At 40.6% G+C, this 27,768-nt stretch overlaps 1 protein-coding gene across 1 annotated transcript in view; it reads right to left on the reverse strand.

The window, feature by feature from the left end:
* Positions 1–2,328: 2,328 nt before the first annotated feature.
* lrrtm4l1 (leucine rich repeat transmembrane neuronal 4 like 1) overlaps positions 2,329–27,768 on the reverse strand; it is a gene marked incomplete at both ends in the record, with an annotated part of 85,239 nt that continues 59,799 nt past the window's right edge. The window contains one exon of the mRNA XM_079256378.1: positions 2,329–2,400. Coding sequence (XP_079112504.1) covers positions 2,329–2,400 — 72 coding nt within the window. The remainder of the gene's footprint in view (positions 2,401–27,768) is intronic.

The raw sequence follows: 27,768 nt of genomic DNA on the forward strand, positions 1-27,768 counted from the left end.
GGTACTGGTTCCAGAGCCTAAGCCATGCGTTGAGGTGAGTCCAACTATATCTAGCCGGAACCGCTCAACCTCGCGCACAAGCTCAGGCTCCTTCCCCACCAGAGAGGTGACATTCCACGTCCCTAGAGCCAGCTTCTGCAGCCGGGGATCAGACCGCCAGGGTCCCCGTCCCTTGCTGCCGCCCAGCTCACACTGCACCTGACCCCTATGGCTCCTCCCGCAGATGGTGAGCCCACGGGAGGTGAAGAAGTAGGCTCATTTAGCGATAATGTCACAACAGCTTGGAGAGACTTAAACCGATGAAGACGAGATGAATGAGGAAGAAGTGCACCATGGAAGGGAGCTAGGTAGAGAGGAGTATGTGCAAATAGCGAGTGGTGGGTAGATCGGCCATCTGGACCTCTGAGCTGACAGCTTGACATGTTCCAAGTGCAGCAAACGTGGAGCAAATTCACTGAACATGGCCCCCCTCCTGCGATATCCAACACATCACACAGGAAGCATAACTAGAGGAGCGGTGGGGCCCACAGTGAGAAATAACGGTCGAATTGAGATCAGTGCTCTGCTCTCTAAATTAATGAGGCTAATGTTGATGTGACAGCCTCGTCACAGGAGATCTGCGGGGAATGCGACACATGTCAGCGGGTACGAATGGAGACGTGGAGCAGAGTACAAGCTTATTAAACCACATTGGGCAGCAGAGACTATTCACACATAGAGCAAGACCACAGAACATGATTGACTCATATTTTAATTTGACCAATTAATATTGCTCACCATTAAAGTCATTATCTTCATTATAAAACATACTGTTGAAAGTGAACAAAGAATACAGCTGCTTACTAAATATATCATGAAATTCAAGGGGGGAAAGCAGAAATTTACAATAGAAAATTATCATTTTCCTGTGTAGAAAGGTAATGTTTAAAGGTTCAAACCAACAATCCACGACTCAGTGGGTGTCAGATGTAATCAAAAACAAACAACACAAGCAAACGCAGAAACGCACACAGCAGCAGTTGCAGTCTTTTTTGCAAAAGGGGGAGACGGGCTGATTATTTGAGGGAAAGTGATGCATATATTTAAGAAAAGTTACATGTCAAGCAGTGCTCAAAGTTATCGTTCAGACAAGATCTTATGGCCGATGCAAGATCACTTGCTCACAAGGACGGACACGTTACACACTAGGAATTCCAAAACAAGAAAAAAAAAAACAAAAAGAAAAGAAACAAAAAAGCTGCTTCAGTTACAGAGCGCTGCCAGAGCTGAAAAGAGTTGAGGCTTCTTTAGGTTTTTCTTTAAGAGAACAAATCCTGGACTTGTGTTTGGGTGAGCCAAAAGCCAAAGAAACGTCAGTTTGGCTCTTTGGTATTCGGTGCTGAAATTGGCAGAAAACACATATTCATAAAGTACAACATTAACAACATTAGAATTTCTGAAAAATGACATTTTCCCCTTGATGAGAGTTTTTTTCCCCCCCTTTTCCCCTACTTTTGCCTCTTATTTCCCTTTATTGAGACTTCAAAATCAGATAGTCAACATTTGATTGCAGTTTAGGAAAAAAATAAACAAAACAAAATAAAAAAACTTCACCAACATTCATTGGCTGGGGTTTGGGAGGGGATGCAGTTTGCTTCCAATGTTCCAGTTGCTGCTGACTTGATTTCCACCAGATGAAACCCAGAAACAGCAACTCGCACAAGAATTTCTCTGCTCCAGTGGGGCACCATCATAACATGTAAGTCTTTTTTGATAAAAAAAAAAAGAAGAAACTGATAGATTGTAAGGAGATACTTCATAAGGAATCAAAATCTGCAAATCCACTTTAAATTACACACAGTTGTGTTAGCAGAGCAGTCAGAGCTACTTGTTTTGTGTGTTTTCATAAATGATTCATTGCTTCCACACTTTCTGTACATTGTCCACATTGTCCTCAAGCACGAGTCTTTAGGGTTTAAAGTTAACTTCCATATTGATATTAGCATCCCTTAGCCTGCAGGAGTCTTCATCCAGGGCGATGCTGTTCTACAGCATCCTTGCATGTTCACACTCGTCATTTGTGTGGCGATGAATCAGTGTGGATGCATCAAAGCTGAGAACCAAAAAGCACAGGCAAATAAACAAAAAAAAAAAAAAAAGAAAACAAAGGAAAAGAAAACACTTTAAAAAACAACAGAATCATTTCCTCCTCTTGCTCCAAAGTTGCTTTTGTTTGCATGGAGTCCAGTTCTCAGCGTATCCATGGATTTAAATCATGGGGGTGGGATCCTGGCGGGCTCTCTGCATACGTTGCTCATTTTGTTTCTGTGTAGCTTAAAAGTTTTTTCTTTAGAGTTGATGGATAGTAGGCACATCTCCCAGCCAGGCACCGGGTAGGGGGCGTGGACACGTATACTCATTCTGCAAAAATAGAAGACAGGAAAAAAAAAACAAAAAACAATGAAGTTAAAAGTACTTTATAGCTGTTTGTACCAGTCACACTGGTGGTGGTTCCAGTGGAAAATTAATTGCAGTGGCCTGAATTTAATCACAGTACAAGGAGGTTGTGACAGTTCAGGAAAAGCTAATTAGGGCAAGAAACTAAGTGGATGATAAAATCCCATGTGGGTAGACATCTTACAAGGCTGAGGGGAAGTCACCATTTGTTTGCTACAGCAGAACATAAACTACAGCTAGTTGAATCCATTAATGTATCAATGCATGTTGGGTTTTGGCTTAAACCTCACTGACAGAAAGGTTAGGCAAATTTATGAACATTTAGCATAAAATTCCTTTTTAAACATCATTGGAAATTTTAATACAGACTGTACTGAAAAAATAAAGTTTGGACCTTGCAGTGCTCATGGCAAAACTGAGCCGTGTTTACTGTTGCAAAATGCTTCCTTTCATTTACACTTTTTAATCATTTGAGAACTTTGGATTGTCATGTTTCTAGTTTTACTTGAGAAATCTATGTCCTTTCTTGCTAAATACCAGATTTCCTCTTCAGATTTCAGGTTCATGGTTGTAGCTTTTTCATTATGTACCATACATTTGTTTACAATGGGAGAGTACTTCAGACTGCAGGCAGTTCAGTCAAGCAAACACATCCTGTGTCTGTTAAGCCACACTTATAAATCATGCAGAATATATGAATCATGGAACTTCCTGGGAGTTGGGGGTTGGGGAGGGGGATCAAGGAATACCACCTCAGTTGTAACATATGGCTAGCATATGTTAAAATGCCAACATATGTCTCAAAGCCAATGGTACGTCACAAAAATGCAAGTTATTCATACCATTGACGTTAATGTGTCCTCATATCATCATGGAGGCTACGTCAGGTTTTTTTTTCCCCAGAAGCTGCAAAGTGCACTTATCTGTTTGCAGAAGACTGTTTTGATCGTTGATTGATTTGATTGTTTCCCCAGACTCCATAAAACATTTTACAACATCATACTAAGTAATTGTTGACATACCACAATTTATTGCAACTTTGCATTGAGATCTATTTGTATTTCATCTATTTATGTTTTTGTGACTTTGCCAGAGTCCTTGAAGTCTGTCCTTGTGGGCTTCTATCCTGCACGTTTTCAATGTATGCCTGTTCCAACGCAAATGGCTTCCATCAAATGGATCCAACAGCCCATAAAGTTCTGCACAATGAATAATTAGTTTGAGTCAGGTGTGTTGGAACAGGGATGCGTGGAAAACCTGCAGGATTGTGGCCCTCGAGGAACGTAGCTGGGCACTCCTTATACACCTAATACTGACACCCTTACCACTCACTTAATTAGCTAAGTTTAGTTTTGTTTGTTACACTTTTTTTTCATTTCTACTTCTTTTAAAAAAGTGTTACTGGCATTTTTATAGCTTTTTACTAAATGTACCAACCTTGTCCTAAACTGGTTTTTAATGATAAAGAAAACAATTTTTACTTTCAAATACAGAGCACATCAGATCAATAAATACAAAAAATAAAACCCTGATCAGTAATTTATCAATAATACAATTTACAATGATACCTCAGTAGCCAGGGTAGAATGACCTGACAAGCGTTATTCAATCATTTGATTCACCAGAAAGAGAAAATTGAAAAATTATTGTGGCTTTATAACCCAGGACCTTTAAATGCCAAGGCTTTCCCACAGGCTAAGTCAACGTGATAAAATGTGCTTGCAAATTAGTGTGAGATTTTGACATTTTCACTCCATTCAAGTCAACTTCCACACTAAAAGAGATAGAGGTACTCTGAGCTTTTACTTTCCATATTCTGAACATTTATGCCCAAAACCCTCTATTTTCCAACTTAACCGTTAAAAGAGTCTATTTGTGACATAGCTACAGGTAAATACGGATTGGCTTTATAACGCAAATGCTGTGAGTTATGATAGGATAAGCATTTTCTAAAGCTCTTCCAAATTTGCTTGAAACTATCCCTGCCCAATTCCTTTTTTTTCTGCTTCGGCTGCAGTTGTTGTCAGTGTGAAGCAGAGCTCTCGAATACAGGATTCAGACGACTGTGCCCTGAGCACAACTTTGATTTAAACATTATCAAACGGGCTGGCAAGACTTCATTCAACTCTTTATCTTCCTCTCAGGTGGATGGGAGTAAAGAGCAGACTGCAGCACAAATTGTCAAACCTCAGACAATTTCAGCAGGGCACAAAAACAGAACAAAATCCCAGCCAGAGCTCCGGCTGTGCTGAGAACACATGCATGAGGAAACAGACAGGAAAGCTAAAGTCAAGGAGGACCTGCGACTTTCAATTGAAAGAAAATTATCCTCTGCTTCTGACAAAATTGCAACATTTACCAGGTAATTTCTGTCATGTCACACTATAATCAGCATCATAGACATAATTGACCACATTGCAGCTGTAATGGCGCATGCAGCGGCATTGACAGCTTTATTTATCTTGTGTTGCCATAGAGAGCAGCTCGAGATTTTTCATGCTCTGCTTTGTAGGGCCTCAAATATACTGCAGTCGCATAGCTCCAATTAGAAACTAATTCAAACAAGACTCTTACACTTGCAGCACTGCTTTCGGAAATCTTGCTGAGCAACAGCAGGAGCGCCTTCATCGTATGATCACAGAACCAACTGTTGGTGGCTCATTTTTCTTTATTTGGAAGTATAAAGTTTCACTATCCAAATGTTAACAAATTGATTTTCCTTCATTTTCCCATTTTTTGTTTTGCTACAGTTCCACTCCTCTAACACCTGTCTCTTGTTTCCCCTCAGCTGGGACGGGCTCCAGCATCCTGTTACACTCTACATAATAATGTGAATATGGCTGATGGATGGATGTTATTGTAATAATGAATAGTTATTTCAGCACGGCTCAGATTTCTCGCCTCATTGACATGGACATCAGAGCTGTTATTTGCGAAACTCATTACCACAAAGTGATTTTCTTCAAGTGTTTGGGTGAATGAAGGGTAATTTAACATGCACTTCTGCTCGCACCTCTTCAAACGGTTTACAGCCATTAGTTGTTTAGCTGGGCAGAAGTTGCAGACGGTGTTCATTACAGCCATATGTGCTTGATGGCTCTGGATATTTTCTATGTCCTCAGACTCACCCAATCTCACCTGTATAAGTGGATGGTCATTGAAAAACAGGAACAAGGACATCTTGTCATCAGTCAGACATATGAGCTTCATGTCTTGAGACATCCACTTGCAAAAGTCCAATCCAGAGGCTGACAAATAACCACAATTCTCAGCTGATGGGTCTGAGATATTTTCAACAACTGGATGGCACATGTGGCATTTTACAGTAATGATACTGCGATAGTGAATTTGAAGGACCTCTAAAAGCATCACTGCTGCAACTTCTAATTTAAATAGAAGTTATTCTTCAATAGTGTCTTCCATCAGCTAAAGCCAATGCTCAGCCTACATATGTTCAATTCAATTCAGAATTTATATATGAAGTGCGTTTCTGACATAAAAAATGCGACTCAAAGCGTTTTACAGTTTATAATCATTCCCGCCCAACCAACCTTCCAATCCCAATTAAGACAGAACAGAAAACACACACACAGATATATGGTAAAATTTTGACCATATGTCTGATAAAACCAGCTAACTAAACATTTCGCTACATTTAGCTTATTACATATAATTTGACACGTATTCAACCCTTTAGTGGATTTATCTACGATCTCCAGTTAAGGGCCATTTATGCTTGGCAATGACAGCTTAGTCTGTCTCCTATGTGTGATTTAGACTGCAAAGGAAATCACAGGTGTGCAATGTTTCTAGAGCCTTGAAGTATTTATTTTGGATGTCACAGAGGGGAAATGTTGTCAGGCATGCAACAATTTCAAGCCCAAAAAGTTTGTAATTTTACCGACTTTGAGGCAATTTTCAAACAACATTGCTTTGCATAGTGGATCCACACAGCTACCAAATGCTCAGTAAGAAAACTGCTCTGCAGTTTGGAAGAAATGAGAAGTTGAGCAAAGCCTGGGATAAACTTGGCAAATGTTCTGGTCAGGGGGTCCTTCCCTCCTACAAGTGTAGAATGCCAGCCACACTGTGGTAGCTGCGGGCCATTTGCTGCTGAAGATTTTATGAAAACTTCTGATGCTACGTCGTAGCAGATCAACTTTACCCTCACAGCACCAGACATTTGAGTTGGCAAAGTTAATGTCCAAAAACAAGTCAAAAGGTGACAAAGTATAGATGTAAAATTTTTAAAAAGGAAAAAAAAAAAAAAAAAAAAAACTCTTGATACTTGCCAATGTGCAGTCTACCACTCTCTAAGCTATTTTTGCAGATGACTGCTAGTGGTTATGAAAAAGGATGGAGGAAAAACAACATCTGGCGTTGGTTCTTATAGTTTCAAACTAGACAACATCCCCTTCAGACTTGGCAATGACTTGGCGATGAGTTGGCTGACGTTGCACTGCTTTCATTGGTCCTCCGACACATTATCAAAGACGAAAGTCATTACATGTGTAGCAGTGCAACTCTGCATAACCTCTCAAGGAGTGAAATCAAGAAGTGTTGCATGCAGTACCCTAAAAGGTCATTGTTTGAAGTCTGCAAGGACTTAATTAATATGAATAGAAGCCCCATACCAACAGCTGTGGATTATATAACTGGTGTCTGCTCAATAATCACCACTACAACAATCACTTTTCAGAAATATCAGTTGGGTACAATTGTATTTTTAGATGCCTGTATATGAGAAGATACATGGTGGTCCAAAGATGTGCGTTGGTACATAAATATATGTGTATGTATGTGTGTTTATATCTGTATATATATATATATATTTATATGCATTATATATAGGTGTATGTATTTAACGTATTTTGGTATGTGTTATGCAAGGATTTTGATCTCTGAAATTAATGAATTTAAAAAACACATCTAGTATAAGAAGTAAATTAAAGGTTTACTTGTGCAACAATAATGTTTTTGGCTGAAAATGGTTTTTTAAGTTAATAAATAATCATAGGTTACATAATATATTAATGGTATTCAAAGTATCATTAAGGAATTCAGACCCAAGGGACACAAGAACTCTGCTGGCCGGTCCCAAGCTGGTGCGGAAGGATGCAGCAGGAAGGGCATCCGGCATAAAACCTGTGTAGGAGGAAAAATGCGAATACGTCCTATGATTCTCGTACTGAGATGGGATAGTTACTATATCGGTAGAAGGTTGCCTAAATGAAGACCGAAGAGGAGATTTATGGATGTTGTGAGGGAAGACATGAAGGTAGTTGGAGTGAGAGCAGAGGATGCAGATGATTTGCTGTTGCAACCCCTAAAGTGAAAAGTCAAAAGGAAAGAAGAAAAAGAAGAAGTTTCAAAGTATCATCAAGGTCACTTTTACTAGATTTAATTAGCTGTAACTGAATTCATTATGTAGATTATTTTATTAATTAATTTGCACTACAACAAGCATTTTATGCACAAGAACAATTTTCAGTGCATAACAACATGTTTTGTCTTTTCATGTCATGACTAAAGCTTCACATTTTGAACAATAAGGATATTGAGTAATGACTGTCAGTATTTTGAGTGTAAATACAATGGTTTAGTGTGAAGAGTTGAAGGGTTTAGATCAAGTTAGCTTGTTTATTACAGAATTATAGTTTGACAAAATGCCTAAAATCTGAACTGGAATGTAAACAGAGTTTTTAAAGTTTTATGTCTGTGCTGTTCAGTTTGTTTTAATTCCAACATTTTATCCTCAGAAGCCTGAAGGAATGTAATACAAGACAGAAATATGCCAAACTAAGAGGGTAAAGTTGAATTTTGGATGGATGTGAAGATACATGTTGAGTTAAAATGTGTCTGTCTGTTTTCAGTCTAACGAGAGCTAGAAATTTTAGATACCAAGCTCCATTTGCGTTCCATTCATTAAAAATCACTAAATGAAATAAAACAAAACATAAAAAAAAAAAAATCAGGAGGATAATTAAAAATCTCAGCTGAGCTTTACAAGGCAGTTTGGTCTCAAGGTAAAATCTGAAATAGGCACAGAGTGAAAATAAATGTTTTCGTGCAGATGGACATGAATTAAACATTTTTTCATGACAACTAGCGTTAGCTTCAATGTGCATCTGAACTCGAGGTTACTTTCATACCTGCTCGAGTCTGTGGAAATGTGGCAGGGTTTGCTAGAACACAGAAGATGAATTTAGGACAAAGTTTAACAAGCAGAAACAATGACTAACTTAATCTGTTTCGAGTCATTCGATCACCAGTACCAGACTAAACCATCCCTGACTTCGAGATGAAGTTCTGGCTTCACATCTGAAAAAGGGATCAGATACAAACCTGGGAAAGCAAGTGTAAAAAGTTTACAATCGCAATGATAGACAAAGAAAATCCCATTAGACTGTACACCTACCAATCACATGGCAGCAGTTCAATGCGTTTAGTCATGTGGACGTGGTCAAGATGATCTGCTGTAGCTGAAACTGAGCATCAGAATGAGGATCTTTGAACATGTCCCGGTTGTTGGTCTGTCTATTTCACAAACAGCTGGTTTGCTGGGATTTTCACACACGACCATCCCTAGAGTTTACTGAGAATGATCTGTAAAAATGGAAACTATCCAGTAAGCATCAGACATCTGGATTACGTCTTGTTCATATCACAGGTCAGAGGAGAATGGACAGACTGGTTGGAGATGATAAAAACAGTCGACAAATACGCTCTACTAGTGAAAAACGTCTAGTGTTACCACCATTATGTGGGGCGAAATCACTATCCAGACTCTTTACCTCTGTTGTTCCATGGTGGTGGAATGACCTGCCAAACTTGGTTCGATCTCTGCTTATGTACTTTCCAGAGCAAGCCAAAGATTCAGCTCTTCAAGGAGCACCTCCAACGCTTAGTTCAACTGTTCTATGCAGAGTAGAATAAAAAGGCAATAGTTACTGAAATAACCACTGTTTCCAACTAAAATATGCAGAATATCATCTCTGAATGTCCCACTGTCCAAAGACATGCATGTTAGGTTAATTGGTTATTCTAAATGGTCCATAGGGGTGTGTGTTTCTGTGTGTTGGCCTTGTGATGGACTGGTGACCTGTCCAGGGTGTACCCTGCCTCCTGCAAGACATGCAGGTTAATTGGTTACTCTAAATTGGCTTAGGACAGACATTAGGTATCTGTCTTGCCCATAGGAGTGAGTGGTTGTGTGGCCCTGCAATAGACTGGCAAGCTGTCCAGGATGTACCCTGCCTTCACCCAAGGCTCCAGCTTTGCTGTGACCCTGAAGTGGATTAAGCTGGCAGGAAAATGAATGTCTGAATGGATGAGTGTCCATTTCAGCTGTAGCACTGAGATCGCAAAGTCAGAATCCACCGCTACCAGCTCTCAATCCAATGCAGCTCCATTTAGGATGTGAAGGCTCATCATGGATGTGCAACCAACAGATGCGATAATGATGTGAACATGGTGTCAAATCTCTGTGGTCTGAAGGCAAAAGGGATCTGACCGGGAACCAGCAAGGTGTACATATTGTTGTGGGATGTGTCTAACTTCTACATCTGGCCCAGGCAGCTCAGTGCATGTGTGAACATGAGTGGTGTGCATTCTGAGAGAGGCATGTTGCCATAAAAAATGGGTGTGGAACAGAATAACAGAAAGTGCGTGAATATTACCAGTTAGTACCGGAGGAGGTAGAGAGTAGAAGTGGTCATCATTAACAGTACAGTTTTGTGATGAAGCTCATTTTCTTTAGCATGATGAAGAAAATGAGTTTGGGTGTGTGTTCCACCACCTCAGCAATGGTTTAGTTGGGGAGTTATCCACCGAATGCTACTTTGACACTGGAGAGGACAGACTACCTGTAACACCCAACAACCTTTACTTTGAAAAGCTGCATACAATAAATGCAATAAAATGGCACTTCTAAGACTAAGTGTGGTCACCACCCCCTCTAGTGTCCTAATTATTAGAACCCTTATAATTAGGATACTAATTAGTATGGTGCAAACATGATGTAATTAGACTGAGTCCGGACAGCTGAAACGAACCCAGACACGCTTCGTGCCTTCTGAAGGGTTGCAGTCAACGCTCCAATTACCCCCTTTCTAATTCTATACTAAGTTCATGTCAAGTTGCACATTCCCTTTGTTCCCCCGAGAGCATCAAAAGACACGTAGACAACACAACCCAGAACGACTGTCAATTCTGTTGTTAAGGAGACAAGCAAAATACTGTTTGAGCTAATACTATTCACCTAATAAGGTCTGCGGTTTCGCTAAAATGATTTAATATCTGAATGCAGCCACTTGTTTTTCTTCATGTATGTCAGTGAAGCAGCTCTGATCTCTGCAGCTGCTGCAGAAGAAGCACTGCCAAATGAAAGTGCCTCAACTCTGCTTATTCATGCTCAAAGATAAAAAATAAATAAAGAAATGGAAACTCTTTCTGTGGAGTTGTTTGCTTCTTAAGCCCTTGATCTGTACAAGACAGATACCTAAAGTCTGTCCTAAGCTCAAAATCGTTCTGAAACACAAAAACACCTGAAATCCTCTTAATTCTTCACCATGAAAAGGTATTTTTCTTTAACAAACTGTTGTATTAATTAACTTTTAAAAAAAAAAGAAAGAAAAGAAAATACAGTAAAACTGCCACAGCTTTAAATGTTATAAAACTTGTGAAAAGGTAAAAAAAAACTATAAGTCTGAGTATTACATCATAACAATTGCAAATATGTATGACAGATAAATCTATTTTCTGATTTGCTTTTCTGAATGTGACTTTAGGCTCAGAGTGATTATTTGCACAAACATCTGGATGGATAAGATGGAAAATAACACAATATAACGAACCTAACGCCCTTCTCGGATTGAGCATTTCCATTTCTTTTCAAATGCATAAATAACATGTAGCCAGATTAATATTTGTGCTGGGAGCATAAATATTTGAATCCATAACCTTGGCAGCATATGCATTAGTTCATGTCCTCCAGCTATACTTTGTAACTCAGAGCCAAAATGCTAACTTTGCAAAGACAGCATGCAGAAATTTGCAGGATAAATGTGAAGAAAATAGTTTGGGTGAAATTTCCACAAATGTGCCATTAGTTTCGCACAACTATAATGTGTATTCAGCTATTCAGCACAGTCAAAGAGAAACAAGGCATTAAGATGGAAGCTTATTCACTCGCACGCAGTTTAATTTGCATTTAAAATGCTCAATATTTTGTTGCAATGAGCTTTCTTTATGTGTGATAATATGAAAATGTCAGTTTGTTGGGTAATTACTGTATATCTGCATCAAAAGTGAGTGAATTAACTCATGCTTAGGTTAGAATGCCCTTCGCGCCCCCCCCCCCCCCCCCCCCCCACCACCACCCCTCACTCTTCTGCAACACAAGATGTGTCTCAGCAGCAGAAGGCAGGATATTCAGAACCGCAGCTAAGTGGGCCAGTGAGAATAACTGCCGCCATTTCAAGTTAAAAAGAGAGCAATTTTCTGTGTGTCTGCATTAAGTGGGACATGACAACTGTGGTCCAAAGGTAGCGCTGTGAGATCTCCCAAAGGAAATCTGGGCTGGTGAGTGGTGGCTGGAAGCAAACTGGGCACATCCCTGATGAAATGTCTTAACGTGTGTGTGTGTGTGTATGTGTGTGTGCGCATATTTATGGCCACACATGCCCATGCAAGTTTATCAGCGATTGAGCATTATGATTTACGATGGCTATGATTTATGTGGATGATGGATGACACCATTAGGTGCAGCACATTTTTTCCTCTATTTATCATCCTGCGATCAGTAAATTACATTCACTGTCTTTAACAATTTATATAAAAAATTAATAAATGAATAAAAGATAAACAAACAAGTCAAGCAATCAGTTCTTAACCTTGTTACCTGCTCGTGTAATGGAGGACATGGCTGCAGTGTCATCGGTATGAACCATGTAATTGTGATGTCGGCATACTAAAACCTTTCAGGTGCCATTACAAATTTTTTCCTACATTTTACACAAAGGCTTGTAAGCTTAAGCGTGCATGCAAGTGCAATGCGAAAATGTAGCTTAGCTTAAAGTTTAAAGGGTTAATGTTACCTGATAAGTGTGTGTGGGCTGAAATAATTCATCAAGACCAATTTTAAAATAAAGTTTAATTCCACAAGGGTTTCGCAATTACCTGACCTTAAATCACAGATACACTCATACCAGGATAAAGAAGAGCAGGGAGTCACCAACAACCGGATATTAAGAGGATAATTCCACCTGAGATATGAATCACTTAACTTTTCTTCCCTCTCTGCTGGAACACGCTCTCCTCATGCCGTCTTCCTCCACCTCTTTTCTACTATGAACACACGCTTCAGAGGTTTATTTCTCCTACTCACACTTGAAACTGAATTTTTTTTATCACCTCTACATTAAATGTTTGAAGAAAACTAATACACAATCTTTTTGGTAGAATAAAAAAGAAAAGATAAAGATTTTTGTTTTGCTCAATAGCACATCTGTGAAACTACATGGACACTTATATAAATGTCAAATAGTTGTTTCATCAAGTAAAATAAGAGTGTAAATACTTTTGCTTAAGAAATCTCTGGTCTCTCACAGAGTAGAGGAAGACTGAAGGCCAACAAAATGAAGGAGCCGATTGTGAAATTTGTCTCATTTGTAAGCCAGTCACCTCCATGAAAAAAAGAGATCATTTTATGTTCCTGGAATCCCAAGATGCCCTCTCTGTATGACCTTTCCTTTTGTTTTTATAATCCAACCGGCCAGCCTCTCCGTTGACAAGTTGATTGATTATAGTGCCACGGACAGCCTCTCATTCGCTCTCTTTGTATTTCTCTAAAGCCATCAGATGAACTCAGATATCTTCATGCTAATAACAACCCATGTTTCCTGTACCTATGTACAGTCATTCGTCTTGACCCATTGGCTGTAAAAGCCTTATATTAATTCAGTCAAACTTTCAATATTTTTCTGGAAGGTTTCTAGTTTCTTTTTTTGTTTTGTTTGGTTTTTATCTTTGATCTTCTGCAAAATGACTTCTATATGTCAGAGGTTTTGGCATGCTGGCACAGATTTACCAGCTATTGGCCACCATGTAATTCCTTTCCATGGTAATGTCTCAATTATTGTCTTTCAATATCCCCCCCCCCCCCTTTTTTTTTTTTTAGCATAAAACTGGTTGAATTTTGATTTAAATAAATAAAAATAATACACCTTCTCCAAAAAAAAAGAGCGGGCTCGAGCTCTTCTAAACCATTCCATACCTCAACTTTCACCTCAAAAACATTGAGATACCACCCGGGGTTACTGCTATAGAAACTACTCACCCCAGAACCTAAATGGCCAAAACAATTACAGCAACAGAATCTCAAGATACACTGTAAAATATGTAGATTGGAGCACAAAAAATACATTTGCACAAATATTTTTTTGACAATATCTATCATCCATCTTCTGCCACTTATCAAGCCCAGGCTTCCCTTTTCCTTGGCCACTGCTTCCAGCTTATCCAGGGGGAGTCCCAAGGTGATTCCAAGCCAGCTGAGAGACATAGTCCCTCTGGCACATTCTAGATCCTCCCGGAGGCCTGGTGGGCTATTTCAAGAACACCTTATACATAAGGCATCTCAATCAAATGGCCAGTGCCTTTACTTTGACCCTAATCTCCTATGGATGACTGAGTGCTGGCTCGACCAAGGAGGTACAGAACATGGTCTATTCACACTCCATTGCCCCTGTCTCCCTCGAGACTTGGCCAGAGTTATGCATGAAGGGACTCTCCCAGACTTTCCCAGCAGACCCTCAGAATTCATTTGGGCCTGCCAGGCCTGACCAGCATCCACCCCCACCATCGGAGCCAACTCGCCACCAGATGGTGATCAGTTGACAGGTCCACCCGTCTCTTCACCAGAGTGTCCAAGACTCATGGCCACAAGTTTAATGACACAACTACAAAGCAGATGATCTAACCAAGGCCTGGGGTGTTGTGGTGCCAAATGCACATATGGACACCACTATGCTTGACCATAGTGTTTGTTATGGAGATAACAAGCACAGCAGTTCCATAAAAAGGTAGCGCTCAGGATCAGAACTGACTAATCACGCCACTTTTTGACTGCCTTAATTCTCATCTGTGATACCTCTACTGATGACTTCCACTCCTGTCACAAAGAGACAACATCAAATTTCTGTTGAAAAACAGATTATGCTATTGCAGAGAATTGCCCGTAAATTACCCTGTTAACTGTACTGACATGTCTGTTATGCCAGAATGATACCACAGTGGAAAAAAAAAAGCTTAGTTAAACCAAATTCAATGTTTTGCTTCCACTGGTAACAACTGAAAGTATATATCCAGTATCCACCATCATTTCCTAATGACATGCAACACAAAAATGTGTTTGTGGTGTCACCCTCTGTACTGTTCTCACATGGTGCCAACTTTAACATTCAAACGACCGGAAAATTTCAGCTGGGATAACAATCATAGAAGGTTAAATTACTGTTGAGTATGGAATTCCAATGAGCATTTACAGTCTTTGCACAACTGAGGACGTGGATCTGAATACGAGGGAATGCAATTAGGATACTAAAGTCACTTAACTGTTGAATTGTAAGAGCAGAAAATCTCCAAAGACTCCAGAGCGCAGGACTCCAGCTAACATGTTCAATTGTCTTTGCAAATCCTTAAAGCACACTTCATGATGTGAAAAAAAAAATCAAAAAATCATTTTGTTTAGTTGTGAGATACTGTGTATACGAATTGTGAAATAATAATTTAGCACGACTAAAAAGTTCACATTTAAACAAAATCAGTGTTTGCAGTGACGGAGGCTTTAAGTTCTTAAAAACCAACAGAACCTTAAACAGTTATCAAAACAGTTCTTAAAACAGAACCTGGTGTCAAGTGATTTGACGTGACGGACGTCCATGGTACCAAGATGTGATGCATTAAAAAACATACAAGCAAAACCGCTACAGTTACAACAGAAAGTTCTTTCACATTTTCATGGTACATTTGGCCTGATTTGAATGGACTTTTCTTAGAGTGTAGGTCCCTTAACTTCAGCACAAGGTGATTCAATTAAAGTTAAATTTAAAACCCTTTAACATGACAGGAAAGGGATACACGTGGCAGCTTCTCCTGTCCAGTCCAAAGCAGCTTTTAAAAGATCACATAGTTATTATTCAGTTTGCTAATAAACTTACCAAAGGAAAAAAATCCCAACGCTGAAATTAATGCCTGCAAATAGATCTGAATAATGTTTAAATTCTAATGACATTGCTCTAATTTATAAAGTAGCCTAAATATTATTATCTTATGTAATACATGTGAAACAAGTTTATTAGCAGTAAAAGGCCCTGAATATTGCCTGAACTGACAGTATAACTGACATGAAATATATATATCTATATATATCTATATTCATATAGATAAATGTATATATATGCATATGTGAGTGTGTGTGTGTGTGTGTGTGTGTGCTGTAAATCAGTGCACAAATAACATCTCAACTACATCAGCTGATGCTTTGGTTCAGTGTAGCCTTACTTTATCAGTGCAGCAAGCAGCCTAGCAATGGTTTAAACGTGACCATGGGAGAAGACATCACTTAATGCTTTCCGTCACAGTTTCAGACTCCGGAAGTCTTATGACAAGAAACATTCAAAACATTCTTATTTATAATTTAATTATACACTCTGAGCTAAAGCAAAGGTATCCTCATTGGGATCATGAATATTTCACACTCATTACTTTTGTGAGTCCTTCACAGAAACTTTTTATGATGATCTCAAAGAAAGAAACTTCTGTAGTGATGCTTTCAAAACTTCTGAAAAGTCAGGTCAGTGATTTTGATGTGGAACCTTTTGAGCTTGAAAAAAATCACTTACTTCTCATGACTACATGTGTGTTTGGTTTTTATGGTACTTTGAGGTACAGTACACTCATGTTGTCCCATGCATTTTTGAGAACTTGCCCCAGATCTTCAGAGGATTCCAGATGTCTCTGTTGCATCTGTCTTTTCATGTGATCTCAGACAGATTTCCTAATTTTGAAAAAACTCTGTAGGTCAGACCATCTGTTGACAGACTTTGTAGTAGTGAAAGCGCCTTAATCTGTGAGCCCTGCAATTTACAGCCATTGCCGTTCATGCATCCATCCAGTTTGAAACACTCGTGCAATGATGGGTTGCAGGAGCAGCAGCTTCAGTGAAGAAGTCTAAACTTTCCTTTCCCTGGTCAATGCTTTCAGCTCTTCCAGGGGGGATCTCAAGGTGTTACTAGGCCAGCTGAGACACCCCAGGTGTTCCTAAGGGTCTCGTTCTGGTAAGATGTGGCCAGAACACCTCACCACGGGAGACATCCAGGAGGTATCCTAACCAGATGCACCAGTCACCTCATCAGTTTCTTCTGAATTAGGATGAGCAGAGACTTTACTCTGAACCCCCCTGGATGGCCGAACTTTTGACCTCATCTCTAAGTGAGAACCCAGACATTCTCATGTTATTATCTTCTTCTTTTAGTCACCACCCACATCTTGTTACCAAAGCTGAGGGAAAGAACACCAACTCTTTGGTTAACCAATAGCCCCACCTTTCAGCTTGGTTCTGTTTTCACCACAACAGACTGATGCTGAGCCTGCATCACAATGGAAATTGGGCTGATTCCACCATCTCATCCTCCTGCTCCAGTCTTCACAGACTTGCCAACATAAGTAAAACTCCACTTGAAGTAGGATCTCATTCAAGACACCACGCTACCCTTTTCTGGCTTATGCCATTGCCAAGATGTAGAATAAAAATATATACTGTAAATAAACAGTGGTTACATTTTTCTGGCAAAATGAGTAGTTGTATTGTCCAGCTAGAACGTCTATGTTCGTACTAGCAGTCTCTTCTTCCATTTATTATCTGTGAATAGGGTTAAGCGTAAGAGTTCTACTTACCTTCTGTTGACTTCCTACAGATCCCATTAAATAACAAGAAATAATTTTTTTTACTTTATTAATCTCATTGGTTTTAAATTTGACCCATTTATAGATGAGGGCTGCCATGTTTCTGCGCCCAGATCAGTTTGGAATAGTTGAAAGGCATGGCTCATTATCTCAACTTAGGGTGTTTTCTTTGCACTTTCTAACAACATTATTTTTTTTCACAGCGGGATTTTTGCATTTCTTTATTGGAAAAAGAAAGTTAACCTATTCCTAAAAGTTATCTCGCTGGTGTTTTTCTCATTTTCTATTAGTGATTTTTATGATCACATGGAGAATTAAATCAATATCTTTGATGAAATGTAATGACTCGCGGTGCAATGTGTAGTTATGAAATTAAATACAAGATGTCAAGGGAATATAAAGTCGTCCTAAATAAGAGTTCATGGTTTGTATTTCTGTGGTCTGAGATGATTTAATTAATAATCTTTTTATGAGCATAAATAACTCATTAACATCCACAAGGACATGACGAATCCGATTTGTGATTTTTTTTTTCATAATACGGGGAAAAGACAGAGTGAGGCAGCATGTCCTCTGAGTCTGTGTTCATTCCTATCAAATATTTCTAAAGCAAAAGATGTGAAAAACACTCATTTTTGCTTTTAGTGGATTTGTATGTTTCCGTCAAAGACTGGCCCATTAAATATTTACATGCAATCAAAATCTGCACTCGTTGACTTAACGAAATTCAATTGCCATGATGCAAGGAAATTTTGATTTTAAGTGATTATGTATGATGGATATGTTGTAAACACTTTTACTATTCATTTACTCCGCTCGGGCAGTATTTTGGCCTGTGGTTTCATGTGGGGAGTTTTGGCAACAGAAGGAAAGAACGATGCAAATTAAAATGGACTTTTTTATAATATAATGACCATGATAAAAACCTTTTTGGATGATTAATTATGTTCTGTTTGGATATCGGTGCAGCCTTATTGTATTAGAGGTAAAACAGAAATAAGTCAATTGAACTTCAGCCTTTCAAATAGGCCATTGTTTATGCATAATGTCATTCTCTTCTGGTTTATGTACCAGATATGCAGTTCCTTCTGTAATTGATCTTGACCATGCTTGGAAAGTATGGTGAGGCATTATGCCAGCACTCCACTTCAGCATATGTATACTTTGTTGTTAAGGCTCTGTGCTAAAGCAGATTCTGTTGGGGGGGAGTAATGCTGTACTAAATTGCCAAGTTTTTAATTTTCATTTGCACACTTTTACATCAGCATGGGAATATATATCTTTGGCAAACCTTTCGCATAAATATATTACCCAAACTTCTCAAAACACAGGACTAATAAAGTACATTACAAGATGAAATCTACTATTGTCTACCCTCCTTTCAAAGTCTACCAATGTACTGTATCCAAAAACTTTACCATTTGCCATTTGCAGTCAGGTTTAATGCCTCTGACTTCTGTCAGTGATCTTTGCGATGGATGTACAACTTATTAGTTGTGAATAAATGCATTTAAAACCTTATCAAGAGTCACACATCAGCTTCCCAGTGGAGTCTGAATTTAAAGTGATACCATGTGGTCAAAATAAATTCTGTTGGACCTGAAAGACTGGGCTAAGATGAGGCACAAACTAGGAAGGATACAAGAAAATTTCTGCCAAAATCAACAGTAAATGTCCCAAAATGCCCTTGAGGATGAATAAAGTATATTTGATTGATTAATTAATGATTGATTGATTGATTGATTGATTGATTGATTGATTGATTGATTGATTGATTGATTGATTGATTGATTGAAAACAAGCTGGTTGCCATCAGTCTATAAATACAACACTAAAAACAATACATAATTTTAACGATAAAAAATATTTATGTAAATGTGTAACACTCAGCACACAGGATAGGAGGATGTCACAGCAGTGCATCTCAGGCTAAATCAGGGGAATTTTGCAGAGCCAGACCAGCTTTAATGTATTCCTTATTTCTTTTTCTGTAGGAGTTTTTTCCTCTTCTCTTATTTAAGCTTAGAAAAGTCACTCATTCAGTGTAAGAAATCAGAAAGGTCTCGTCTACTTCACCGCTGCAGGCTGAACATAGGAACACAAGAGGCTTTATTCATTGTTCTCTGCCACTTTATACTATTACTCATAAGCTATGATGATAGAAACAACAAAACAGAAAAAAAAGAAAATCTGAAGTTGCAGGATAATATTACTTTCTGACACAAACAATAATAACATTGTTACTATTGCACAAATGTCCCAAATAATGTTCTCAGTTTTCTTCATGTGAAAATGCATCTCAATCAAATGAGTAAAGTAAGATACTACCTACTTCAACTTGACAGAACCTTTGGTTGCCTTGGATACAAGCTGTCATGCTAAAGGTTGAAATGTTGTCCAATACATGCACTGTAGATGAACTTGGCTGAACCTGAGCATGCACTTTTGCATTCTTGGCAGCACTTACAAGTGAAATTTTCAAGAAAGTGCCATTGTGTCAGTTCCATTAGGAGCCCAACATGTCCATGTCTTATAAGAACCACCTCATGTATGACAGATGATGTACTATAGCACGCTTTGGGTCATGTTCCTGTTTCTTTATTCATTCAAAAGATTGACTGAGCTTGTCAGAAGACTCCAGGATGACAAGGCTGCTTTGTAATGTTTCAGTGTGATTAGAAACCATTTGCAATGATCAGGTAATCAACTCCCAGTCTTTTGAAAACAGTATAACAGTAAAGATATTGTAGTATATTTGAACAAATATTTCCACAAAGAAATCAGCTTTCCTTCTGTACATGCCTGTCTCTTGTTTTTATATCTTTGCTCAAGTGTTGGAACATGACACAGTTCATCAGTCACTGATGCCATGAACTCCAACTCACCCCGTTTGTATGAGACAGATGGCATCGCTGTCACATGCCTGACAAGCAAAGGTGTAAATAAGCCCAAGTTGAGCTTGCGATTTCAGCCTCCGTGCTGAGTATTAGTGGCCCATTCTGAAATTCTAAACATGTTTGAGATGGTTTAGGACCCATTTTATCCACATGACAGAAAAACAGATATGGCTCCATCTCCCCAACACTGATGTTTCTGGTTGACTTGAGATTTTCCTCTTAGAGAGCATAAATATGATGTAAATAAGGATGCACTGAGCTGTTGCAGAAATTTAACTCATTCCTGATCAACTTATTAGCACACGTTTAGGACATTTGTGCACACTGCTCCTTCTCAATCCGAGATTCAATTATCTGACGGACCCTCCTCTCCAGGACCCCCAAACAGATCTTACTGGAGAGGTTGAGAAGTGTGATTCCCCTGTAACTGGAACACACTCTCCAGTCCCCCTTCTTAAAAAGATGGACCACCACCCCAGGCTGCCAGTCCAGAGTCACTGTCCATGCGATGTCCACGCGATGCTGCAGATGCATGTCAGCCAGGACAGCCCCATAGCATCCAGAGCCTTCAGGAACTCCGTGCAGATCTCATTCACCCCCGGGGCCTTGCCACATGGGAGCTTTTAAACCACCTCAGCGACTTCAGCCCCAGAGATAGGAGAGACTCTATCTCTGGGGCTGGGTCGGAAGACGTGTTGGTAGGATTGAGGAGGTCTTCGAAGTATTCCTTCCACTGACCCACAATGTCCCGAGATGGAGTCAGCAGCTTCCCATCTGCACTGCACTGCTTCCCCCTCCTGAGTTGCCGGATGTTTGACCAGAATCACCTCGAAGCCATCCAGATGTCATTCTCCATGGCTTCGCCGAACTCTTCCCATGCCCGAGTTTTTGCCTTGGCGACAGCCGAAGCTGCATCCTGCTTAGCCCGTCAGTGCCTATCAGCTGCCTCCAGAGTCCCACAGGCCAAGAAGGTCCAATAGAACTCTTCATTCAGCTTGACGGCATCCCTCACTGCTGGTGTCCACCAACAAGCTCTGGGATTAATGCCATGACAGGCACCGACGATCTTACGGCCACAGCTCCAGTTGGCTGCCTTAACAATAGAGGCACGGAACACAGTCTACTCAGACTCAATGTCCCCTGCCTTGTTCGGGACATGGTTAAAGCTCTGCTGAAGGTGGGAGTTGAAGCTCACTCTGACAGGGGACTCTGACAGACGTTCCCAGCAGACCCTCACAACAGGTTTAGGCCTGCCAGATCTGACCAGCTTCCTCCCCCACCATCTGAGCCAACTCACCACCAGGTGGTGATCAGTTGACAGTTCCGCTCCCCTGTTCACCCGAGTGTCCAAGGCATGTGGCCACAGTTCCAATGATACAATTACAAAATCGATCATCCAACTGCAGCCCTAGCAGTCCAAATGCCAGGTGTACATATGGACCCTCTTATGTTAGAACATGGTGTTTGTTATGGACAATCCATGACAAGCACAGAAGTCCAATAACAAAACACCATTTGGGTTCAGGCGGACGGACACCTGTTCGGCACCTCTCACCATGACCAACTCCAGAGTGGAAGAAGGTCCAGCCCCTCTGGAGGGTACTGGTTCCAAAACCCAAGCCATGTGTCGAGGTGAGTCCAGCTATATCAAGCTGGAACCGCTCAACCTCGTGCAAAGGCTCAGGCTCCTTCCCCAAGAGGTTACATTCCACGTAGAGCCAGTTTCTGCAACCGAAGATCAGACCACCGCTTGCTGGCACCTAGCTCACATTGCACCTGACCCCTATGGCTCCTCCTGCAGATGGTGAGGTCATTGGAGCTTGGGACCCATGTAACCCTTTTGGGCTGAGCCCGACCAGGCCCCACATGCAAAGGCCTGGCCACCAGACTCTCATGCTCTAGCCCCAGTCTTGGTTCCAGAGGGCAAGGGAACATGGTCGCCGTCATCATAGGGGTCTTTGAGCCACACTTAGTCTGATCCCTCCCTTAGACACCTGTTTGCCATGGATCATCCTACCAGGGGCATAAAGCCCCTGACAACATAGCTGCTAGGATTATCAGGACAGACTAACCTCTCCACCACAATAAGATGGCAGCTCAGGGTGGACTCGGCCTCAGTTACACATTTAGAGAACTTAATTTATTTTCATATTTTATTTTCATTAATTTTATGATATCTTATTTATAAAAATAAAAAATTACAATACATTTTTAGATTTTTTAAATAATACATGGAAATCTATAAGATATTTTATATTTTATTTAAAATGTATCAACAAACAAATTGAATATTTTTAAGTAAACTTTAAATATATTTAATATATTCTTTTATATAAATTATTTTATATTTTCAGATATAGCAACATTTAAATGAAAAAAAAAATTATGTACATATTTGATCATTTTATATATTTACACATTCATTCCAGCTTTCAGATCAGCATGGCTCTATAAAATAACCAAGTGTTTCATCCCAGCTTTCTTAAAATAAAATATCCAGTATTTCCCTTTATGATCAGAGCCATTTTTTCAGATCTAGAAGTAATTTAAATGTACATACATGTATATTTCCACGTGTAGTAATCCTGACCACATGAACTGACTCATAATAAAAACTGACGTCACATCTAATAAGTCACAATGACAGAAAAGATAACAAGTAATCCTTACCAAACTATAGTGTCTCAAGTACCCCAAGTGGTAAATGTACCTTCATTTGACAAACACTGACCTATGCTATGGAACAGGAAATTTAAACTGTATTTCTCTTATTAGGAAGTAAAGGATTCATCTTTTGGCAATGAAGTAAAAATATGTTATGATTCATTCCACGTAAATAAGCTTGAGCTGAACTTATCTGCTCTGATTTGTATTATGAAACATGAGACATGGCTCTCTGCCTTCCCTTTACAAGGCAGCTTAGACAGAAAATATCTGGTTTGCAAGCATTCAAGCCACTTCTTCAGGCAACAAGCGGCCTATCTACTCATCTCTTTCTGGTAATCTCATCTGGAAAATCTATTTTTTACACATATTGTCAGTGAGGCATTTCATTTGAACAATAGTGCAGATTGTTTCAAATCGCAGGAGGCCGGGCTCCCAGTGAATAAAACAGCTTTCAGCTTTATTTTTGGTACTTTTAGAAGGAGGAAAGTATTATTCATTTAACAGCTCCGACCTTCTGATCAAAAGCCTGCTTGTCAAAAGATTTCTATAGGACTGACACTAATCAGGACTTGGATCCAGGTTTTTGTTTTTAATGGAAACTCATATCTAATGATGTTTCAAGTTTATGTCAACCTTAAATAAATGTGTTACTTCTGAGACCCGTATAAGTGTAGCATACTTACAGCTTGATGTAATAAACCTTTAATTGCTGACATTTAAATCTGTTATATTTTAAATGCTTTTTATGGTTTTGAGACAGACTCAGCATGGTGGACAACTTTCAAACAGTTTTCTTCAATTATTCTGGAAAGGTTCTGTTGCTCTACTTTCCTTATTGTTTAATGAGATTCAAAGCAAAAACAGGCCAGGTTGTACTTTTGTTTCTGTTTGTAACGAAGCAGTTGCCCGTTACCTTAAGTGTTTTAAGTAATAAAAGAAAAATAATAAAAATATAAAGTAAGGGTGGCACATTTGAGTGGATGTCACTGATTCCAGCCGCTCAGAGGCAAGCGTTCTTCACAAGTGGTATCAGAAGTGGGATCCATGCCACAGTGACCAGTATGATGACCAGAGGGGGAAAGAAGTCAGGCCAAGAGGATGAGTTTGATACAGTGGAAGAGACAGCTGACCAGGGAGTCATGGCTGCATCCACCCCAGAAGAGAGATTGGAAGACTTGACAGACCTGGTAAAATCTCTGCTGAAGACACAGGCAGCGAGAGATCAGAAACTGGATAAGGAGTTGTCTCGCCAGGAGCAAAGATGGAAAGGCATGCAGCATCAGTTCCAGCAAATTCAGAAGCAAGTCAGCACCATACAGGAGGACATACCAGCTCCGTCAGGGGTCCGGTTCCACAGGGGGACAACAGATGATTATGATGATGAGTTGGATGGCAGAACCAGCCAGGTAGGCTGTGGTTTCAGGCCACAGAATGAGCCCAGACTCCTCCCCTTAACTGCCGAGGATGACATTGAACATTTTCTCACCACCTTTGAGAGAATGGCCCAAGTTTGTCGGTGGTCCAGAGACGAATGGGCTATTCGTCCGATACCATTGCTGACAGGTGAAGCACGCACTGCTTATGTTTTAATGGATGTTGCGGACACTGAAGATTATGAGAAAGTGAAAGAGGCAATTCTAGCTAAATATGAAATAACTGCTGATACCTACCGCCGCCGCTTCCGGTCGTTGAGAATTGAACAAGGAGAGACACCACGTGAGCTTTATGTAAGATTGAAAGAGTTGTTTATTAGATGGATCAAGCCTGAAAAAATGACTGTTAAAGAAATATCTGAGCAGATAATCCTGGAGCAGTTCTTGAGGATGGTCCATCCAGAGTTGGAGATTTGGATTCGTGAACATGATCCACAGACAGCAGAAGAAGCAGCTCACCTTGCAGAAGTTTTCACATCAGCCAGGAGGGGGAATAAGAGTGCCCACTTTGGCCGGGAGTCCCACTATGCCCAATCAAGTAAGTCCATTGGGGGTGATCAGGGTGCTGGTCCTTCACGGGGTAGAAATTTTTCAAGCAGTAGGCAGCTCACTTCCCATCCTTCTTCATGTGTTAAAGGGTCTTCTAAGTCATCAATGCAGGATGTGAGATGTTATCACTGTAGTGGCTTCGGCCACACCAAGCAGTTTTGTCCAGTTCTTAAATCCAAGCCCTCACTTTTGTGTTCAGTCCCCAGGCCCATCACGGCAGAAACTGTGGAAAAGAGAGGTTGTACTGTACCAGTTCTAGTGAATGGTCAGCGGGGGGAAGCTTTGCTTGATTCAGGATGTTTTCCGACTTTAGTGAATGCCAGTCTGATTTCTGGGGAAAAGCTGAGTCAGGGAAAAACCAGAATAAGCTGTGTCCATGGAGATGAACACAATTACCCCACTGCTGAAGTGTATGTAACTGTGGGGGGTCAAACTTATCTCTTATCTGTGGCTGTGGTGCCAACTTTACCATATCCAGTAATATTGGGTCATGACATTCCCACTCTTTTTGACCTTATCCATGAATGTGAGCGTGTTCAGTCTGACATATGTGAAGCAGAACCTGGACATCCTTGTTGCGTGGCTACAATAGCTCAGAGTGCAAAGGACATGTTAAATGAACTGCCTTTCTTTGGGGAAGACTTTGAAGTACAGCCAAGGAAGGCTCGTAAGTCTAAGGCAGAGAGAAGGCGGGATAAATTTAAAGGCCCTGGGAACAAGGGGGTGGCTGAGATCCCAAAACCAACTAACCTGTTTGAGTTTGACATTCCAGCAGATGTAGGGGCATTGCAGCGAGATGACCCCAATCTGAAGCCATGGTTTGATAAGGTAACCGAGAATGAAGGAGTTTAACAAGGCCAGGTAAGCTGCCTTGAAGACACTGTTTATGCCATTAAAGGAGGCATTTTGTATCAGAGAAAGGGCAGAGATGAAGCCCTAGTTCTTCCCCTACAGTTTAGGCATAAAGTCATGGAGCTAGGTCATTCAGTTCCATGGACAGGACACCTGGCTTTTCACAAGACTTTAAGCAGGATTAGTAAACGATTTGTGTGGCCAGGGATGTATACTGACATTTCCAAGTTCTGTAGTTCCTGTGAAAAATGTCAGTTGACGTCAGGAAAGGGGGTAGCACGTGCTCGGTTGGAGCCAATGCCAATCATTGAGACTCCATTTGAAAGGACAGGGATGGATGTCGTGGGTCCCTTAGAAAAGAGTTCATCAGGGAACCATTTTATTTTGGTTATATGTGATTATGCTACATGATACCCTGAAGCCTTTCCACTAAGGTTAGTTAAGGCCAAGAACATTGCTAACTGTCTCCTGCAGCTGTTCTCTCGAGTAGGAATAGCCAGAGAAATCCTTACAGACTGTGGGACAAATTTTTTGTCTAAATTATTGCAGCAAGTTTACAAATTGTTGGGGATTAAGGGGATTAAGACCACACCTTATCACCCCCAAACGGACAGGCTGGTGGAGAGATACAATCAGTCCAGGAGGCATCCTGACCAGATGCCCGAGCCACCTCAACTGGTTCCTCTCGATGCGAAGGAGCAGTGGCTCTACTCTGAGCCCCTCCCGGATGACTGAGCTCCTCACCCTATCTCTAAGGGAGAGCCCGGCCACCCTGCGGAGGAAACTCATTTCAGCCGCCTGTATACGAGATCTCGTTCTTTCGGTCACGACCCACAGCTCATGACCATAGGTGAGGGTGACTGATAAATCGAGAGCTTCGCCTTCTGGCTCAGCTCCTTCTTCACCACGACAGACCGGCGCAGAGCCCGCATTACTGCAGACGCCGCACCGATCCGTCTGTCGATCTCACGCTCCATCCTTCCCTCACTTGTGAACAAGACCCCGAGATATTTAAACTCCTCCACTTGAGGCAGGACCTGACATGAGAGCAGCCCAACAACATCAAAAGTCCTGGTATGACCAGAAGACAAGAGAGCGAGTGTTCACACCGGGCCAGAAGGTGGTGTTGTTGCTTCCCACCAGTGATAACAAGCTGCTGACGAAATGGCAGGGGCCCTATGAAATCACCAGACAAGTGAGTAAAGTCACATATGAACTGTATATGCCTGACAAACTTAAGAAGCATCAAAAGTTTCATGTGAACTTATTGAAAGAGTTTCAGAGTCGTGATGTGCCTGTTCACCAGCTGATGTTTGTTCAAGCAGTTCAGGATGAGGAAGTACCCGAGAAATTCTTCCCAATCTGCACAGCAGGTCCTGTGCCAGTTGACCTTTCACATTTGTCCCCCATGAAACAGGAAGCCATTAAACCCCTCTTGGAACCAGAACTCTTCCAGGAGAGCCCAGGGTTCACATCTCTTGTGCAACACAAAATACGGATCAAGGAAGACACTCCAGTTCGACAGAGGAGCTACCGGATACCGGTGCGGTCGGTGCCAGTGCTCCAGAAAGAAATTCAACTGATGTTGGAAATGGGGATTATTGAAGTGTCACGCAGTGAGTGGTGTAGCCCAATTGTTCTGGTGCCAAAGAAGGACGGCTCCCTAAGGTTTTGCATAGACTTCAGATATTTGAATGCCATTTCCAACTTTGACCCCTAGCCAATGCCCAGGGTGGATGACCTGTTGGAGAAAGTGGGCAGAGCCAACTACATCACCACATTGGACCTGAGCAAAGGATACTGGCAGGTGGCCTTAGCACCAGAGGCAAAAGAACTGACAGCCTTTAAAACACCATTTGGTATGTACCAGTTTAAAGTCATGCCTTTTGGCCTCCAGGGGGCACCAGCGACGTTTCAACGATTGATGGATTTTGTTCTGAGAGATGTGTCAGACTTCTCTGCAGCCT

Source organism: Telmatherina bonti (assembly GCF_933228915.1).
Source record: "Telmatherina bonti genome assembly, chromosome: 17".
Taxonomy (NCBI): Eukaryota; Metazoa; Chordata; class Actinopteri; order Atheriniformes; family Telmatherinidae; genus Telmatherina; species Telmatherina bonti.